Source organism: Ranitomeya variabilis, chromosome 3 (genome assembly GCF_051348905.1).
Source record: "Ranitomeya variabilis isolate aRanVar5 chromosome 3, aRanVar5.hap1, whole genome shotgun sequence".
NCBI classification, from domain to species: Eukaryota; Metazoa; Chordata; class Amphibia; order Anura; family Dendrobatidae; genus Ranitomeya; species Ranitomeya variabilis.
Window position 1 is genome coordinate 73666856 of NC_135234.1, and position 21276 is coordinate 73688131.

The 21276-nt window shown below is 50.8% G+C and overlaps 1 protein-coding gene across 5 annotated transcripts in view; it reads right to left on the reverse strand.

The window, feature by feature from the left end:
- The window catches only part of FANCB (FA complementation group B), a 44484-nt gene that overhangs the window by 20864 nt on the left and 2344 nt on the right, over nucleotides 1-21276 (reverse strand). For all 5 annotated transcript variants that reach the window (XM_077294167.1, XM_077294168.1, XM_077294166.1 and 2 more), the window contains exons 2-4: nucleotides 10962-11925; nucleotides 7380-7535; nucleotides 1058-1138 (exon numbers count right to left, since the gene is read on the reverse strand). In XM_077294167.1, coding sequence (XP_077150282.1) covers nucleotides 1058-1138; nucleotides 7380-7535; nucleotides 10962-11888 — 1164 coding nt within the window. In that variant the 5' untranslated portion in view covers nucleotides 11889-11925. The remainder of the gene's footprint in view (nucleotides 1-1057; nucleotides 1139-7379; nucleotides 7536-10961; nucleotides 11926-21276) is intronic.

Consider the following 21276-nt stretch of genomic DNA (forward strand, 5'->3'; position numbering starts at 1 on the left):
ATGGGAATCTGAAATAGATAAATAGCGGATTTAAAGGGAACCCGTCACCACCAAAATCAATGGTGAGGTAAGCTCACCGACATCAGGGGCTTATCTACAGCATTCTGGAATGCTGTAGATAAGCCCCCGATGTAACCTGAAAGATGAGAAAAAGAGGTTAGATTATACTCACCCAGAGGCGGCTTGGGTCCGATGGGCGTCTCAGGTCCGGTCCGGGGCCTCCCATCTTCATTCCATGACGTCCTCTTGTCTTCACGCTTCGGCGCAGGCGTACTTTGTCTGTCCTGTTGATGGCAGAGCAAAGTACTGCAGTGCGCAGGCGCCGGGCCTCTCTGACCTTTCCGGCGCCTGCGCACTGCAGTACTTTGCTCTGCCATCAACAGGACAGAAAAAAGTACACCTGCGCCGGAGCGTGAAGACCAGAAGAGGACGTCATGGAATGAAGATGGGAGGCGCCGGACCGGACCTGAGACACCCATCGGACCGCAGCGGGACCGCCCCTGGGTGAGTATCATCTAACCTCTTTTTCTCCTCTTTTAGGTCATATCGGGGGCTTATCTACAGCATTACAGAATGCTGTAGATAAGCCCCTGATGACGGTGAGCTTACCTCACCATCGATTTTGGGGGTGACAGGTTGCCTTTAAAGGGGTATTCCCATCTCTAAGATCTTAGCCCAAAATGTAGTAGGTGTAATAATAATATTAGCAGATACCTCCAATTAGAAATGCAGTATAGTTCTGATTAGCTACGTCACTTACACCATGTGCAGGGCATTGCAGTAGCTTAGGTATCAATGGTTACGACCACTAACACTATATGAGTGGTTATAATCATGGATCCCTAAGTTACTGCAAAGCCCTGCACATGGGGCAAGTGACATAGCTTAACAGAAGAACTATACTACATTTCTCATTGGAGGTATCTGCTAATATTATTACACGTACTACATATTGGGATAGGATTTTGGAGATGAGAACACCCTTTACCTTCTGGTCAGCTTTCTTTCATGTTCTACAATCCACTAACACAATGAAGCGTCTTTATTCAAAGTAAACCTGCAATCTGGCTTCTAGTGTCTGTAGCATGAGAAAATGATTTTCCTGGAACCCAACGCCGTCAGCATCTACACGGTCAGTCTGAAATAAAGCACAATAATGCGTGTTTAGTAAATGTATAAAAACACAATCAGAAATTATATGTCAATTAATTAACTTAAAGGTTTAATAGTTTTATGGTTGATAGACACAATTCCATTATTTTCATAATTCATAATTCATACCTTTATGTGGTTCTAACTAATGTTGGGGTCCATTCTGGAGCCCACCAACAGTCAGCAGCCGCTGCCACCATAAGTGATCATTAATTTATAGGTTTAAGTTCTATAAAAGAACTAAAATAAAACAAACAGTAGTTTAAACAAACAGAAAAAAAAAGTAAAACAGCATATATTATCCCGTTGCAAGTTCTGTATCTCCGGAGATATTAAGACAAATCATTTTTAGCGCAAGTGGGCATTAAAACAGAATCCAAAAAACAAATGTGGTGAAGTGAATGGAGTCATTAAAATGTACAGCTTGGCCCGGCAAAAAAACGTCCTCGCTCATGTCACTGAAAAAAAGAAAAAGAGGAAAAACAAAAGGACAAAAGTGAAAAATGTCTCAGATGGGAAGTGGTTAAACATGTGGACAACCTTTTAAAGAATTTGTGAAGTTCAAGGTCAAGGCAGCTGCACTAGAAAAGAAGATAATGTGGAAGCCGCCATCTCTCCTCCTTCTTCTCTAGTAGTCTTTGTCTCCTGGAGGAAACACTGTACAATTTGCAACAGTGCAAGCGAATTAAGGCTATGTGCACATATTTAGGAATTTTCACGTGTTTTTCCGCTATAAAACCGCGAAAAAAACGCATACATTAAGCATCCTTTTTAGAATGTATTCCGCATTATTTGTGCACATGTTGCGTTTTTTTCCATGGCGGAATCGCATTCCGGAAAAAACCAGAGCATGTTCATTCTTTGTGCAGAATTGCAGGGATTCCGCACACATAGGAATGCATTGATCCAATTACTTTCCGCATGTGGCTATGCCCACCATGCGGAAAGTAAGCGGATCATGTGCGGTTGGTACCCAGGGTGGAGGGGAGGAGACTCTCCTCCAGGCCCTGGGAACCGTATAATTGTTAAAAAAAAAAAAAAAAAAGAATTAAAAGAAAAAATCATGATATTCTCACCTTCCGGCGTCCCCGGCAGTCTTCCCGCTCCTCGCGATGCTCCTGCTCCCAAGGATGTTTTGCGGCAATGACCTATGATGACGTAGCGGTCGTCATCTGGGGTCATTGCCGCTAGGCATTACTGGGACCGGGAGCATCGCGAGGAGCGGGAAGGCTGCGGGGGACGCCGGAAGGTGAGAATATCACGATTTTTTTTATTTTTTTTTTATTTTTAACATTAGATCTTTTTACTATTGATGCTGCATAGGCAGCATCAATAGTAAAAAGTTGGTCACACTTGTCAAACACTATGTTTGACAAGTGTGACCAACCTGTCAATCAGTTTTCCAAGCGATGCTACAGATCTCTTGTAAAACGCTAGCATTCTGCAAGCTAATTACACTTTTAAAACGCTAGTGTTTAGCGGGAAAACGCATGCCAATTCCACATGTGTTTTTCCCGCGGCAGGGAGTTCCTGAATTGCCGTGGAAATTTCCGAGGCAATTCTGGACGTGTGCACATAGCCTAAGACTTGGATAGCAGAGTGGCCATCACACCCGTGTGTCTTCTGCACTATGCCCTGTTTGTCTTTACTTCCCGTAATCCAGTAATGACACAGGTGACAGCTATAATGGCTGCAGAGAGCCTACTGCAGGACCTATACAAGATTATTCTCTCCTCGCAGCCCACGGGCAGATCTGATAACTGAGTGGCGGAGAGGAAGCTCAGGAAATAATAATGTGCTATATAAAACGTGTCTGCAGATAAGAGCCCGAACAACTGATGTATGCCTGTCACCTATATACGGCGCAGGCGGCCGGGCTGGAAAAAAAAAATGAGAAAAAATCCTGGCATCGGACTAGTAATAGCACGACATGCCGCATCTTCAATATCTCTGCTTTTTAGTGATTATGGGCATGTTCAGAAAAAACAACATTTTAATTAAGGTGACACATGAGAAATGAATAGCAGCTGTAAGCTCAGGACTCCAGTCCAGCCTTTGACTCCTAAGTCTAAAAATGTAAGACTCCAATAATCTTTTTGGCAATTTGCAGCTCATATGAAGCCTGTAAGGCTCCATTCCTAGAAGAAATGTGTTTTTAGTTTCCTAGCTGCTTCAGGAGTCTTTGCCTTTGCTCCTGCTCTCCTATCTGTCAAACTGCAGTCAGGTGTGGGGGATGAAAGTTGCCCAATTGTATCTCAGGCCCTGTTCACTCGTGCTTTTGAGGAGTTCAACTGAATCCTCCTAAAAATTGGATTCAAACTTCCAAACAATGACACAAACATAGATCAAGTGTTTTTTTTTCCTGAAACTATCTATTCTTACAGACCTTTATAGAAACATCACAGACTATGTTTCTGGGACAGTGTAAACAGATGAACACATTGAAAGGGAACTTGTCATGTAAAGAAAAACACTATTAACCTGCAGATATGGCGTTCTGAAACTGCCCAACACCCACACTGAGAGCCCCGCTGCCAGGAGGAAATTAACTTTATTCCTCCCAGCAGTCTCAGGCTTTCAGTCATAGGGGAGTGCCGATGCAGCTTAGTCATAGCTCAGTTCACAGAAAGTGGTAGCTGTAACCGCACCCTTTACATTGACTGACAGCCGGGTCTCATGCTGAGCTGCTGTCAGTCAGTGCAGGGGCACGGCTACAGTCACTCACTGAGCGGTGACTGAAGCTGCGCTGGCCCACCACTATGACTGAAAGCCAGAGGTTGCGGGAGGAATAAACTTAATTTCCTCCTGGCAGCGGGACTCTCAGTGCTGATGCTGGGCTGCTTCAGAACACAATGATCCAGCAGATTGACCCCATATGTGCAGGTTAATAGAATCTTTTTATTTTTTTTTAAGCTGACAGGTTCCCTTTAAAAAAATAAATAAAGCACAAACAGGGTTCACATGAACTCTGTGTCAATGCAGTTTATTGCCCCAATTGGGGTTGGTCTGATTTTGGTTTGTGGGAGAATTCGGGTCAAACCAATGCACCACAGAAATGCAGTGTGAACATGGCTTTACCAGTTCTGAAGGAGATGGCAGACCTGCTTTAAAATCTGATTCCCATTTAGAATGTTCCCCTAAAACATCAAGCATTGGTGGTCCGGGTCACTCAGACCGGCAGTGTGGATTCTCCTCTACGTGAGGGGGCAGCCCCAGTCAATAAGTATCAGTGCACTAGGAAGTTAAAATACCAGTACGAGGCGCCATAATAAGTATGTAAAAATACTGCAGTGGCCAGACGGTGACTTTGGCCAAAGATGGCTATCAGATGTTGCTACATCGGCCCATAATGCTGATCAATGAGGTCACATTGTGACCTGCAGACTACCGAGACGAGCAAGGAGCAAAAAGTCAGAACCAGGTAAGATTTTTTTGCAACGTGCTTGTTGTGATGTCGCCATGTGATCCCATCACCTGTATTATGCTGCACGCTGTGATCTGGGGCCAACGATGGCGTTTAGCCCCAGCCCGACACGGCTGAGAAGGAGTCCGCGTTACATCCACCCCTGCCCTCGGGGACACGTACAGTAACACTTGACTCTCACCAGATGGTGTTATCATGATTTTAACATGTTTGTGTGCACTTGCTAAAAGCACTTGTTTTTACAAAGTACGTGCCCCAGGCGACATAGTTTCTACTGAGGAATCGCAGTCTCCGAGTTTTACCTGTACACACAACATTACAAAACCTTGACAATTTGTGGTAAAAATACCTGAGATTTTTTTTACATCTTTTTTTGGTAGGTAAAATAGGGTTTATAATAAAAAAAAAATGTTTTTTGCTATTTTATTTCCCTGCAATCAAAGTATGGTAAATTAGTGGGTGTAGCTGTAAAAAATATCTAGATGTTTCAGCGTCAGTTTTAGAGGATTAGACCACATCAGTATTTGGTCAGTATTTTACCTCAGTATTTGTAAGCCAAAACCAGGAGTGGGTGATAAATGCAGAAGTGGTGCATATGTTTCTATTATACTTTTCCTCTGATACCTTTCTCCTGGTTTTGGCTTACAAATACTGAGGTAAAATACTGACCAAATACTGAATGTGTGAACATGGCGTTATTCTCATGATTTCTTTTCTTTTTTGGCTTCTTGCTTTCAAAGGGAAGGTGTGCCCCTGCTTGTGACAGTTCAGACCTGCAGCATGGAGGAGCCACTGGTTTGTGCGCTCTCAGATGCTGCTGTAAGAGGCAGCTTTGCCTCTGCAGAAATGGAGGCGCACAGGGGCAATGAAAGTGAGTGGCCCAGCGCTCTGCTAGCGTCAGAGCAGTGCTTCCAAGCTCTAAAGCAAGCAGCTTGTAAAACACTTGGCTTCTTAAAAAGAAGACCATCATCCCCTAAAAGGTGGCCGGTGACCCTGGCAACAAGCAGTAAACGACTGAATTAAACATCCATCCGTTCTTGAGAACTGAGATTTTTGAAAACAAGTAAACTGCAAATTAGCCCGAACCTTGTAATTTTACCTTTCTAATATAAGCTCTCAGGTCACCTGTATATATCAGGCCGACCAGACAGGTGCACAGTTATCGTCTAGGCCATATCTACTATATAATTGTCTAAGGGTCACTTCCGTCTGTCCTTCTGTCTGTAACGGTTATTTGTTCGCTGATTGGTCTTGCCAGCTGCCTGTCATGGCTGCCGCGACCAATCAGCGACACGCACAGTCCGGAAGAAAATGGCCGCTCCTTACTCCCCGCACTCACTGCCCGGCGCCCGCATACACCCCTCCGCTCACCGCTCACACAGGGTTAATGCCGGCGGTAACGGACCGCGTTATGCCGCCGGTAACGCACTCCATTACCGCTGCTATTAACCCTGTGTGACCAAGTTTTTACTATTGACGCTGCCTATGCAGCGTCAATAGTAAAAGGGTCTAATGTTAAAAAAAATAAAAAATCATTATATACTCACCTTCCGCTGCCTTTCCCGCTCCTCGCCACCCTCCGGTAACCGCTCTGTGCAAGCGGCAGGTTCTGGTACCAATTATCGTATGGCAGAAGGACCTGCCATGACGTCACGGTCATGTGACCGCGACGTCATCACAGGCCCTGCGCGCCTGCGCGAGCAGGACCTGCCATGACGTCACGGTCATGTGACCGCGACGTCATCACAGGCCCTGCGTGCCTGCGCGAGCAGGACCTGCCATGACGTCACGGTCATGTGACCGCGACGTCATCACAGGCCCTGCGCACCTGCGCGAGCAGGACCTGCCATGACGTCACGGTCATGTGACCGCGACGTCATCACAGGCCCTGCGCGAGCAGGACCTGCCATGATGTCACGGTCATGTGACCGCGACGTCATCACAGGGCCTGCGCGAGCAGGACCTGCCATGACGTCACGGTCATGTGACCGCGACGTCATCACAGGGCCTGCGCGAGCAGGACCTGCCATGACGTCACGGTCATGTGACCGCGACGTCATCACAGGCCCTGCCATGACATCATGGTCATGTGACCGCGACGTCATCACACCCTGGGACCGGAAGCTGCCACCTGTACCGCGCAAAGGCGACAGAACTACAAGTATGGTGAGTATGTTCTAACTACAAGGGGACTTCGGATCGGAAGGTGAGTATGTTTATTTTTTAACCTGTCACTTACGTGGCTGGGCAATCTACTACGCGGCTCTGTGCTGTATACTACATCGCTGTGCAATATACTATGTGACTGAGCAATATACTACGTGACTGGGCAATATACTACATATCTGGGCAATATACTACGTGACTGGGCAATATACTACGTGGCTGGGCAATATACTACGTGGCTGGGCAATATACTACGTGGCTGGGCTATATACTACGTGGCTGGGCTATATACTACATGACTGGGCAATATACTATGTGGCTAGGCAATATACTACATGGCTGGGCTATATACTACGTCGCTGGGCAATATACTACGTCACTGGGCAATATACTACATGGCTGGGCAATATACTACGTGGCTCTGTGCTGTATACTACGTCACTGGGCAATATACTACGTCGCTGGGCAATATACTACGTCACTGGGCAATATACTACGTCACTGGGCAATATACTACGTGGCTGGGCAATATACCACGTGGACATGCATATTCTAGAATACCCGATGCATTAGAATCAGGCCACCATCTAGTGATATATAAGAGCAGTAACAGAACAGGACTGTCTCACACACTTACTGGGTAATCGATGTCTCCACAATTGGTGAGTCTGAATGGCCGCTGCTCGGGGGAGTTGCTCAGATCATCATTGAACAGCAGAAGAACTTGATCTGAGCCGCTGCCGATAAAATCATCCACCAGTATATTTCTCACATGTTTCCAGGTGGCAGCGGTCTGTAAAGATATAGATATGTACTGTACATTCATTACGAGTTTTCACATTTTCATCTCAGCTGTGACAGATAACTCCCTTAAAGGGGTCGTCCACTACTAGGACAATCTCCTCTTGATCTAAATGTTTGGTCCCGATAAAATAATAAAGCCTATACTCCCTGCCGTTCCAGCAGTGTCGGGGCTCCCAAGTTTGTTATGACACATGAGCCCGGAGCCCAGTCAGCGCTTGCGTCAGTGGCCCCGCCGCCTTCACACAAATTGAACATGAAGAAAAAGTCAGATCAGCTGCAGCCCGGACTTCCTCTTCAAGTTCAATTCGGAGACAGTGACGCCAGCGCTGAGTGGGCCCCAGGCTCACGTGTCACAACAACCGCACGAGAGCCCCAGGACCGCGAGTGCTAACACCACTGGAATGGCGCCGACACAGGAGGTGAGTATAGGCTTTATTATTTTATCGGGGCCAAGCGTGGGGTAGGAGAAGGGGCTATCCTAGTAGTCGACAATCCCTTTAATTAAAAGGAACATAGGAGCCTAAAAAGAAATACACTAACATGCCTGAAGGGACTATGCACAACATAGACTGAAGCAAAACAAAAGAAATTAGCAAAGCATAAGTTGGTATAAATACGTTGTTAGCGATATCCCCAGTCAGTTCTTAGTGATGCAATGTCAATTACCAACACATTTTTTCATTAAAAACAGTGGTCGAATCATGTGCAAAAAGCACTTTATATAGTTAGGTCTTACCTGCTCATTTACAGTAGTCATAGCGGAGTGCTTCATTGTGTTCAGTCACGGTTGTCATCACCCACGTAATTTGAATGATGTTCTCGGGGTTGCACCAAGGTCACTGGAATCGGCTTTGAAAAATCCCACACTTGCGCAGTGTATCGTGGAGCCGCGCATGCACAGCGTCGATTGTGGAGCCGCGCATGCACAGCGTCGATTGAGGAGCCGCGCATGCACAGCGTCGATTGAGAAGCGGCACATGCACAGCGTCGATTGAGGAGCCGCGCATGCACACCGTCGATTGAGGAGCCGCGCATGCACACCGTCGATTGAGGAGCCGCGCATGCACACCGTCGATTGAGGAGCCGCGCATGCACACCGTCGATTGAGGAGCCGCGCATGCACAGCGTCGATTGAGGAGCCGCGCATGCACAGCGTCGATTGAGGAGCCGCGCATGCACAGCGTCGATTGAGGAGCCGCGCATGCACAGCGTCGATTGAGGAGCCGCGCATGCACAGCGTCGATTGAGGAGCCGCGCATGCACAGCGTCGATTGAGGAGCCGCGCATGCACAGCGTCGATTGAGGAGCCGCGCATGCACAGCGTCGATTGAGGAGCCGCGCATGCACAGCGTCGATTGAGGAGCCGCGCATGCACAGCGTCGATTGAGGAGCCGCGCATGCACAGCGTCGATTGAGGAGCCGCGCATGCACAGCGTCGATTGAGGAGCAGCACATGCACAGCGTCGATTGAGGAGTCGCGCATGCACAGCGTCGATCGAGGAGTCGCGCATGCGCTGTGACGAGCGGCTCCGGCCGTACACAGTGAAGTTGGGTACTACACACAGCTTCAATACGCATGCGCAGGGAGCCGCTCGACAAGGCGCATTCGTGACCCCACGTTACACTGTGCAAGCGTGGAATTTTTCAAAGTGGATTCCAGTGACGTTGGCGCAACCCCGGGAACATCATTCAGATTGCGTGGACAGTGAAAACTGTGACAGAACGAATGAAGCATACGCCTATGACTAAATGAGCAGGTAAGATATACAGTGGGTACGGAAAGTATTCATACCACTTTAAATGTTTCACTCTTTCTTTCATTGCAGCCATTTGTTAAATTCAAAAAAGTTCATTTTTTTCTCATTAATGTACACTCTGCACCCCATCTTGATTGAAAAAAAAACCCATAAATGTAGAAATGTTTGCAAATTTATTAAAAAAGAAAAACTGAAATATCTCATATAGGGTTTACCTCCGTCAGGTGATGGGACTACTGCTCCCATCAGCCGAGTGAGAGCAGGAGCAGATGATGGGAGTATTCATCAGCTGGCTCCTGCGCTGTAAATAAAAACAAACAAACAAAAAAAACGCATGGGTTCCTCTGTATTTTTGATAACCAGCCAGGCAAAACTCACAGCTGGGGGCTGCAACCCTCAGCTGTCAGCTTCAGCAAGGCAGGTTATCAAGAATAATAGGGTGCCCACGCTGTTTTTTTTACTTATTTAAATAAATAATAAAAAAAACTGTATGGGGCCCCGCCCATTTTTGACAACCAGCCTTGCTAAAGCAGACAGCTGGGGGCTGGTATTCTCGGGCTGGTAAGGGGCCATGGATATTGGCACCCCCATCCTAAAAATTGGGGGTCACAATACAAAGGTGACATCAACCCCACAAATATGAATCCCACTTGCCACCGCTACAGGGCAAGTGGGAAGACTCGGGCAAAGCGCCAGAATTAGCGCATCTAATAGATGTGCCTTTTCTCGGTGGCTGTGGGCTGCTATTTTTAGGCTGGGGGTTGCTATATCCATAGCCCCTTACCAGCCTGAGAATAGCAGCCCCCAGCTGTCTGCATTAGCTTGGATGGTTGTCAAAAATGAGGGTGACCCCACACCATTTTTTCTAATCTCCTCTATTCTCGATAACCAGCCTTGCTGAAGCTGTCAGCTGAGGGTCGCTGCCCTTAGCTGAGTTTTGCCTGGCTAGTTATCAAAAATACAGGGGAACCCACACTGCTTTTTTTTTTTTTTAAATTACTTATTTACAGCGAAGGAGCCGCCTGATGAATACTCCCATCCGCCGCTCCTACTCTCACTGTTGTTAGCGGCAGCAGGCGTCGGCTAATGGGAGCAGTAGTCCCATCACCTGACACCAGTGACCAGAGGTAAACATTATACCTTTTGACAGCGTGGGAACCACGGCTCTCTGACCGGCGGGGATGATTTTACTGCCGATCAGAAGCGGTGTTAGCCACGCTGTCATGCACATGACAGCACGGCAAACACCTGATGTTTCGGTTGAACCCAAACAGTAACACAGACTTCCTGGTGAAGTCCGTGTTCAGTGTCTGTACCCGAACAGTGGGTGTTCGGTACGGATGCCAAACTTTACTGTTTGAGTTTGCCCATCTCATCAAAGTGTAAAGGCCATCGGGCAACAGTGTATGGGGTTAACCCAAAATTCTCTTGATAAATGATGTCGGAGGGATAGAAGAATCAGGCACTTTAATCCTTGATTCTTCTTGAATGATTAAGCTTCTATCAGAGGTTTACTAGCCCTTAATACTGATGTACGGGGCGATGGTGATAGACATCTGCTGATGGAACACGTATGCCCGATAGATATGTCCTGTATAAAGACATCTTCATGAAAAATCTGCTTACATGTACAAAGTATAATATAGCCTCACAAATACCTTCCATCCGTCTTTCCATATTCCGCAGGCATCCCCAGAAGAGAAGGAGAGAACACATAATGTATCTGCTTGGCTTGTATATGCAACCTGTAACTTTGAAAGGCTTTCAGCGGGAAGCTGGCAGACCTGCTTAGGGACTCCATTATGGAACCAGATCAATTGCTTACTGCTGGCTGCTATTGCTGCCGTCTCATATCTGCCATTAACATTTTGCATCATGCAAACTTCAAGGCATCGCAGCACGCTGGAGTAGACATGCGGAACAAGACATGATCCCGGCACAGCTTTCTGATTATCAATGCAATACAAAATAAACTCCTTTCCTTGCAGAGTTCTATTAGGAAGAGAAGAGCTTGTTAGATGCTCACTATCCAATCTCATGCTTGTTATCCCCAAAATACAAGTTCCTTCTTCAACAGTACCAGCCCAAAGAAGAGCGGAAATATTGATTGGAGCCGTTAAAACTTCTGAAGTTAAAGATGAGACGTAAAGGAGATTTTCCTGTTGTCTCCACAGAACGGTGGGGCCATCAGTTATGGAGAGATCGTCCATGGTTTCCGAGTTCACTTTGAACTTGGAGTAGGGTTCCAGTTCATTAGACGAGTGAAGAAGAAGCAGAATCAGCCTGAAACAACCGCTAGACTTTCTTTTACAAGTCCTCAGCAAAACGCATGGAAGCCTAATGCCGCTTCTGGCATCTGCCACACAGCGTACGAAGGCCAGTTCCAGGGCGGACTTACTCCACGGGACGTTGTACTCCCCACCAGAGGCCTCAATGAAACGTCCACTCTCGGAATTGAACGCCTTCCTCGAGAAAGCAAGAACATTTCTCTCTGCCGAGTCCGAGCTCTTTCTCTGTAGTAGCTGAAATGTAATGATCTGTCCATTGTAGGCGACAACGTGGCCATTGTTACTAGTGATCTCCATTCTTTCACTGTACCGATGTGACTACTAAAAGGTTCATCTGAGAAACAGAAGGATATTAGGTTTAAAGAAGATGAGAACTGACCTAAAAACACAAAATAGGTTTTACGCAAAATAATAAGTACTTCTGTGCAGAGATAACTGTGATGTAAATGATAGCGCCTCTTATGGTTGTAGCTCTCGCCAGCATCAGTGCCGTAGAGGGATCCCTCCTGGTAATACAGCCCTCTATTGGGAGAAAGCACTGGCTCCTCGTGGGTGGGTTTGAAGAAAGCACTGCCCTCTATTGGGAGGCTTTGGGACAAAGCACTGGCTCCTCAAGGGTGGGGTTATTATTGTACAACGGCGCAATGAAGAGGTCTTGTGACCCTCCCACAACTAAGCAGCACGTGGGAAAAATGCTGGAAAATGGCAATTTAATTTTTCTTAATTTTCAGAATTAGAAAGTTCTGTTTAGAGAATACCTGTATATGTGGTGTAAGAGAGTTCATGGGCTAACAGCATTAAAGGGACCTTGTCAGAACATATTAACATATGGATGTATTAGTATGGCTCTATAAGTCCTCCAATAAAAAATTATACTTTTCTTGTTGAGATCTGATGAGCCAGTCATTAGCACTCTAGTCACAGGCAAATCTGGCTGAAAGTGCACTAGGGGCGTGCCAGTACATTTGGTACAGCAGTCCAAGTGCATTAACACGCCCCTGTGCACTTCCAGACTGATTTGCATATGTCTTCTACGCTAGATTTCTCATGACTGGCCCATCGGATCATTACAAAAAATGTGTATTTTTTATAAACGTACAAGTTACTACACCGATACAAAAAAAAGCAGCACGTCTTTTGTACTACATTGTAGCTGCACCATGGCCTCTACGTCTGGCCTTACCCTAAAGTCCTGGCCCCATATGCGAAAGCACTGCATTTTTTTTCCTGCACAAAAATTCTTAACAGTCTGGTCTGATTGCTGCATTTTTGCAGCTTTTGTGTTGCATTTTCCTCCTTTTGATGCATTTTGATGTAGATGTGAAGCAGGATTTTTTTTCTGCTTATTTAGTACAGAAACGCTGGGGTTCTGCACCCAAACACAATTCTGCATTTATTTTTTCCAGACTCATTTTTTTTGTGAAAAAATGCACAGTTCAACCGCAGTTTAATTGCAGAGTTTTCATTAAATCACATCCACGCTGCTAGAATTGGCAACTGCAGCAGACTGTCCGGCTCAACAAAAACACAGTGCTTACGCTATGGGGGGAATACGGCCCAAATACAAGCAAGGAGTACTTCATTTACCAATCTACCCAGTTCGTTGTTATATAAATTTGTGATTGTGGATAACTTCACATTTGCATGCAGCTGAAAAATGGGGAGTTGGTTACTGGTGGGCCCTTGGCATCCCAGTCCAATACTCATCGCAACGCAATGCTCGGAGTGGCCGTCAGCTCTCCCAACCAGAACATGACAGCATGGCTAATCCGAGAATTGCGTTGCGATCTTCGTCCCAGTAACGATCATGAGATGCTTCCATTTTAACAAACATGCACGCTGTGCCAAGATGAGCATGAATGTATTTGGGGAGGTCAGGTCTGCTTGGCTGATAGCAGAAAGATAACTGTAGGCTCCTCTTGATCACACTGGTATTACGGCTTCCGTTCATACGATAGCAATGACAATCTATTCACTTTAATAGGATCATTGAATCCCTGACAGTGAGAACAGTACAGCAGACTGCGCGCTGTCCGAAACACCGCAACGTGTAACTAGTGATGAGCGAATGCAAAATTCTTATTTTAAAGTGGGCACCATCGATTAATATTATAACAATAAAGTAGAGTGGGCTCACTATAATGCATGTAAAGCATAGTACACCATAAATATTAAAGAGAAAAGGTACATGCATAAAGACTAGGATCACCACAAAATTTAAGCAAGAAACAAAAATATTTTTATTTCCAAACCGAAGAAACACTACACACAATTAAAAACAGCTAAAACATTCCAAATGGAAATCATTCAGCTGCGGCAAGAAAAACTAAATTTCCGAGAATTAAAAAATACTCGGAGGACCCCCGAGCGTGCTCTGGAAATCTCGAGTAACGAGTATATTTGCTCATCACTACGTGTAAGTGCAATGAGGTGGTGGGCACTGACTCGGGTTTTCTGTAGCCCCTAAAGTGAATAGTGCAGAGAGACAATACCACACACAGCCTGTAGACGGGGGCAGCGCTATTTTTGTAAAAAGACAGTCATAGTTTTCTAATCCAGGACAATCTCTTGAAGCCCTCTGGCACCTAAAATTTTATATATCTATAATATAACGCTGGGAGCGTCACTCTGTCCGAAGCCTCTATAGACTGCGCAAGCGCAAGCGCCGGCGCAGTCTGGACCGCACAGAGCGACGCTCCCAGGAGATCGCGGTATGCGTAAGCGCTGAACGCACACCGCGATCTCCACCGGACAAGCAGGGACGAGCCAGGAGGCGGAGGGTGAGTATACTTACCTGACCCGTTCCACCGACGCGCTTCCGGGCCGTGACTGTCCCCCTGCTCCCGGAATCGGCGCCTGCGCAGTCCGCGCTTTCCGACGCCATTTTCTTGAAGACACATTGCAGTGTCTTCAAGAAAATGGCGCCGGAAAGCGCGGACTGCGCAGGCGCCGACTCCGGGAGCAGGACCAAGAAAATGGCCACAGCCACGCACAGCCGCCGCACCCAGCACAGCCGACCATAGCCGCCCACAGCCACGCACAGGCGCCCACAGCCACGCACAGCCGCCGCACCCAGCACAGCTGCCCACAGCCACCCATAGCCACGCACAGCCGCCGCACCCAGCACAGCCGACCACAGCCACGCACAGCCGCCGCACCCAGCACAGCCACGCACAGCCGCCGCACCCAGCACAGCCGACCACAGCCGCCGCACCCAGCACAGCCGCCCACAGCCACGCACAGCCGACCACAGCCACGCACAGCCGCCGCACCCAGCACAGCCGCCCACAGCCACGTACAGCCACCCATAGCCACACACAGCCGCCGCACCCAGCACAGCCACGCACAGCCGCCGCACCCAGCACAGCCGCCCACAGCCGCCGCACCCAGCACAGCCGCCCACAGCCACGCACAGCCGACCACAGCCACGCACAGCCGCCGCACCCAGCACAGCCGCCCACAGCCACGTACAGCCACCCATAGCCACACACAGCCGCCGCACCCAGCACAGCCGCCCACAGCCACGCACAGCCCACAGCCACGCACAGCCGCCGCACCCAGCACAGCCGCCCACAGCCACGTACAGCCACCCATAGCCACACATAGCCGCCGCACCCAGCACAGCCGCCGCACCCAGCCCACAGCCGCCGCACCCAGCACAGCCACCCACAGCCGCCGCACCCAGCACAGCCGCCGCACCCAGCACATCCGCCGCACCCAGCACAGCCATGCACAGCCGCCTACAGCCACGCACAGCCTCCCACAGCCGCCCACAGCCACGGACAGCCGCCGCACCCAGCACAGCCGCCGCACCCAGCACAGCCGACCACAGCCACGCACAGCCGCCACACCCAGCACAGCCGCCCACAGCCACGCACAGCCGCCGCACCCAGCACAGCCGCCCACAGCCACGCACAGCCCACAGCCACGCACAGCCGCCGCACCCAGCACAGCCACCCACAGCCGCCGCACCCAGCACAGCCGCCGCACCCAGCACATCCGCCGCACCCAGCACAGCCATGCACAGCCACGCACAGCCGCCTACAGCCACGCACAGCCGCCCACAGCCACGGACAGCCGCCGCACCCAGCACAGCCGCCCACAGCCACGCACAGCCACCCATAGCCACGCACAGCCGCCGCACCCAGCACAGCCGACCACAGCCACGCACAGCCGCCGCACCCAGCACAGCCGCCCACAGCCACGCACAGCCGCCGCACCCAGCACAGCCGACCACAGCCGCCGCACCCAGCACAGCCGCCCACAGCCGCCCACAGCCGCCGCACCCAGCACAGCCGCCGCACCCAGCACAGCCGCCCACAGCCACGCACAGCCCACAGCCACGCACAGCCGCCGCACCCAGCACAGCCACCCACAGCCGCCGCACCCAGCACAGCCGCCGCACCCAGCACATCCGCCGCACCCAGCACAGCCATGCACAGCCGCCACAGCCACGCACAGCCGCCTACAGCCACGCACAGCCTCCCACAGCCACGCACAGCCGCCCACAGCCACGGACAGCCGCCGCACCCAGCACAGCCGCCGCACCCAGCACAGCCGCCCACAGCCACGCACAGCCGCCCACAGCCACGCACAGCCGCCGCACCCAGCACAGCCACGCACAGCCGCCGCACCCAGCACAGCCGCCCACAGCCACGCACAACCGCTGCACCCAGCACAGCCACCCACAGCCGCCGCACCCAGCACAGCCGCCGCACCCAGCACATCCGCCGCACCCAGCACAGCCGCCGCACCCAGCACAGCCGCCGCACCCAGCACAGCCACGCACAGCCGCCACAGCCATGCACAGCCTCCGCACCCAGCACAGCCACGCACAGCCGCCTACAGCCACGGACAGCCGCCGCACCCAGCACAGCCACCGCACCCAGCACAGCCGCCGCACCCAGCACAGCCGCCCACAGCTACGCACAGCCGCCGCACCCAGCACAGCCTCCCACAGCCACGCACAGCCGCCTACAGCCACGCACAGCCGCTGCACCCAGCACAGCCGCTGCACCCAGTACAGCCACCGCACCCAGCACAGCCGTCCACAGCTGCCGCACCCAGCACAGCCGCCCGCACCCAGCACAGCCACGTCACATACAGCCGCCCGCACTCAGCACAGCCACATACAGCCGCCCGCACTCAGCACAGCCGCCCGCACTCAGCACAGCCGCCCGCACTGATGGGGGCGCAGGATGGAGCAGTACGTGATAGGATGGGGGCGCAGGATGGGAGCACATGACAGGATGGGGATGAGGATGGAGCAGCACATGACACGGTGGAGCAGCACATGACAGGATGGGGGCGCAGGATGGAGCAGCACATGACACGGTGGAGCAGCACATGACAGGATGGGGATGCAGGATGGAGCAGCACATGACACGGTGGAGCAGCACATGACAGGATGGGGGCGCAGGATGGAGCAGCACATGACACGGTGGAGCAGCACATGACAGGATGGGGGCGCAGGATGGAGCAGCATATGACAGGATAGGAGCAGCACATACCAGGATGGAGACCATATTCCAATATAAATGCTCGCCACCCGGGCGTAGAACGGGTTCAATAGCTAATATATATATATATATATATATATATATATATATATATATATATATATATATTAAACAAAAAGTGAAACAGCACAAACAGATGTAAAAAAGAGGACTTTAATGCCCTGTGGCGTGGCAACTTTCGGATAAAACAAATCCTGGTTGTCAATCCTTTCTTGAGAAAGGATTTGTTTTATCCGAAACGTTGCCACGCCACAGGGCATTAAAGTCCTCTTTTTTACATCTTTTTGTGCTGTTTCCCTTTTTGTTTACTGTCTGAAAGGCCATTGGAATGCTGGTCAGGGAAGCGTGCACGCTTGAAGGTATTTTTTCTGGTGCTGTTCCTCTTTTTCTATCTATCTATATATATCCATCTATCTATCCACATACACTGATCAAAAAAAATGAAGGGAGTACTCAATCAACATCCTCCAATTCCGAGTAAAAACAAAACAAAGAAAGAAATAGTAGTGTTTTTTTGTAGTGTTTTTTTTTTTTACATATCTGGTATTGTTGTGTCCGTAAAAATCCAATGTATTCAAATGTAATTGTGTAATGTATTCAATGCGGGTTGGACGCTGTATACTTGTGCAGCGACCAGATGTTACAGCATAGTGGATGGCATTTCAAGAAATCCTTTGCCCTTTATGCATGCATAGATGCCCGCTGCTACCTGTGGAGACGGACATGCGGTGTGTCTTTCCAGATCGCAGCATGTCTATTTATCTATGTAGTGGAGAGCGAGCCCACGCAAGATAAATCTCACCCGTCCAATGCAATGGACATGGTGAATCCGCACGGTTCAATGTACATATGCGGATTCTCCTGCGTTCAACAGCTGGCAGCACTTTGGACGCAGCGGACATGTGCTACGCCCAGAGCCATGCCAGTTCCTGAGCACGTGCACGTACCCTAAAGCAAAAAAAAAAAAGGTTACAGGTTTCGGAAAATGGGCACAAACTTTTTTTCTTTTTAATTTTTATAAACAGCTTTCCACTCCCGCCTAGAGGTTGTGTTTAGTACTGCACTTTAAGAAAGCTCCTCCCACCGGAGGCTTTAATCATAGTGAGTCCATTGTATACGGGCACCATTTTGTTTTTCTGTCACAGAACCCTTGTAACTGAACACTACATGTCATATTCCCCTTATTTCCCAATGGAATGGCACAGATTCTTTAAAGGGAACCTGTCCCCCCCCAGTTGTTTCAAACTAAAAGAGCCACCTTGTGCAGCAGTAATGCTGCATTCTGACAAGGTGGCTCTTTTAGTTCTGGGTGCTGTAACTAGAGAAATAATCCGTTTTTTAATTTGTCAGAAATACCTGGTCTTCAGTCAAGGAGGCCGGCGTTTCCCCCCCTGCTTCAGATGCCACACAGCCGTCACTCACACCTTCTTGGCGCCGGGCGCCGCCTCCTCCTCAGCGCTGTTTTCAAAATAGCCGGCGCCTGCGCTCTTTTCCCCTGCCTGGTGCAGGCGCAGTGAGCACTGGCCGTCTTTCCTCATATGCAGCCCAGCTGACTGCGCCTGCACGGCCGCCCTGCCTGTGATTCCCAGCCCTGCAATGTGAATAAATCAGAAGACACTACGGGGCTGGGAATCACAGGCAGGGCGGCCGCACAGGCGAGGCGATTTGGATATTTCTACCATCCTTCGGGGGCCGTACAAACTCCGCCCACAAAGTACATCCTAACTCTGGCAGTGGTTTCAGGACGTAATCTTTCATTGCATGCCCTTCAGTGTTCAGTAGTGAACACTGCGTGTGTGTTTTAACAGAGCAAGGAGAAATTAATGAGCTGGTTGTAATCAAAATACACCTCCCTGCCCAAGAATGCGGTCCCTGAGAATCTGCCCGGGGGCCTGATAAAAGGTCATCAAGGGCCGTAAATGGCCCTGGGGCCTGAGGTTCCCCACCCCTGCTTTAAAGAATAACGTTACAAAGGGCTCCGGGACATGACGTCACTTTGTGCCCCGGGACTAGAGCCACACTACATGACGTCACTGTGGGCCCCAGGACTAGAGCCACACTACATGACGTCACTGCGGGCCCCGGGACTAGAGCCATATTACATGACATCACTGCGGGCCCCGGGACTAGAGCCACACTACATGACGTCACTGCGGGCCCCAGGACTAGAGCCACACTACATGACGTCACTGTGGGCCCCGGGACTAGAGCCACACTACATGACGTCACTGCGGGCCCCGGGACTAGAGCCATATTACATGACATCACTGCGGGCCCCGGGACTAGAGCCACACTACATGACGTCACTGCGGGCCCCAGGACTAGAGCCACACTACATGACGTCACTGTGGGCCCCGGGACTAGAGCCACACTACATGACGTCACTGCGGGCCCCGGGACTAGAGCCATATTACATGACATCACTGCGGGCCCCGGGACTAGAGCCACACTACATGACGTCACTGCGGGCCCCAGGACTAGAGCCACACTACATGACGTCACTGCGGGCCCCGGGACTAGAGCCACTACATGACGTCACTGCGGGCCCCGGGACTAGAGCCACACTACATGACGTCACTGCGGGCCCCAGGACTAGAGCCACACTACATGACATCACTGTGGGCCCCGGGACTAGAGCCACTACATGACGTCACTGCGGGCCCCGGGACTAGAGCCACACTACATGACGTCACTGCGGGCCCCGGGACTAGAGCCACACTACATGACGTCACTGCGGGCCCCGGGACTAGAGCCATATTACATGACATCACTGCGGGCCCCGGGACTAGAGCCACACTACATGACGTCACTGCGGGCCCCAGGACTAGAGCCACACTACATGACGTCACTGCGGGCCCCAGGACTAGAGCCACACTACATGACGTCACTGCGGGCCCCAGGACTAGAGCCACACTACATGACGTCACTGCGGGCCCCGGGACTAGAGCCATATTACATGACGTCACTGCGGGCCCCGGGACTAGAGCCATATTACATGACGTCACTGCGGGCCCCAGGACTAGAGCCACACTACATGACGTCACTGCGTGCCCCAGGACTAGAGCCACACTACATGACGTCACTGCGGGCCCCGGGACTAGAGCCATATTACATGACGTCACTGCGGGCCCAGGGACTAGAGCCACACTACATGACGTCACTGCGGCCCCCAGGACTAGAGCCACACTACATGACGTCACTGCGTGCCCCAGGACTAGAGCCACACTACATGACGTCACTGCGGGCCCCGGGACTAGAGCCACTACATGACGTCACTGCGGGCCCCGGGACTAGAGCCACACTACATGACGTCACTGCGGGCCCCGGGACTAGAGCCACACTACATGACGTCACTGCGGGCCCCGGGACTAGAGCCACACTACATGACGTCACTGCGGGCCCCGGGACTAGAGCCACACTACATGACGTCACTGCGTGCCCCAGGACTAGAGCCACACTACATGACGTCACTGCGGGCCCCGGGACTAGAGCCACTACATGACGTCACTGCGGGCCCTGGGACTAGAGCCACACTACATGACGTCACTGCGGGCCCCGGGACTAGAGCCACACTACATGACGTCACTGCGGGCCCCGGGACTAGAGCCACACTACATGACGTCACTGTGGGCCCCGGGACTAGAGCCACACTACATGACGTCACTGTGTGCCCCGGGACTAGAGCCACACTACATGACATCACTGTGGGCCCCGGGACTAGAGCCACACTACATGACGTCACTGCGGGCCCCGGGACTAGAGCCATATTACATGACATCACTGCGGGCCCCGGGACTAGAGCCATATTACATGACGTCACTGCGGGCCCCGGGACTAGAGCCACACTACATGACGTCACTGCGGGCCCCAGGACTAGAGCCACACTACATGACGTCACTGCGGGCCCCGGGACTAGAGCCACTACATGACGTCACTGCGGGCCCTGGGACTAGAGCCACACTACATGACGTCACTGCGGGCCCCAGGACTAGAGCCACACTACATGACGTCACTGTGTGCCCCGGGACTAGAGCCACACTACATGACATCACTGTGGGCCCCGGGACTAGAGCCACTACATGACATCACTGTGGGCCCCGGGACTAGAGCCACTACATGACGTCACTGCGGGCCCCGGGACTAGAGCCACACTACATGACGTCACT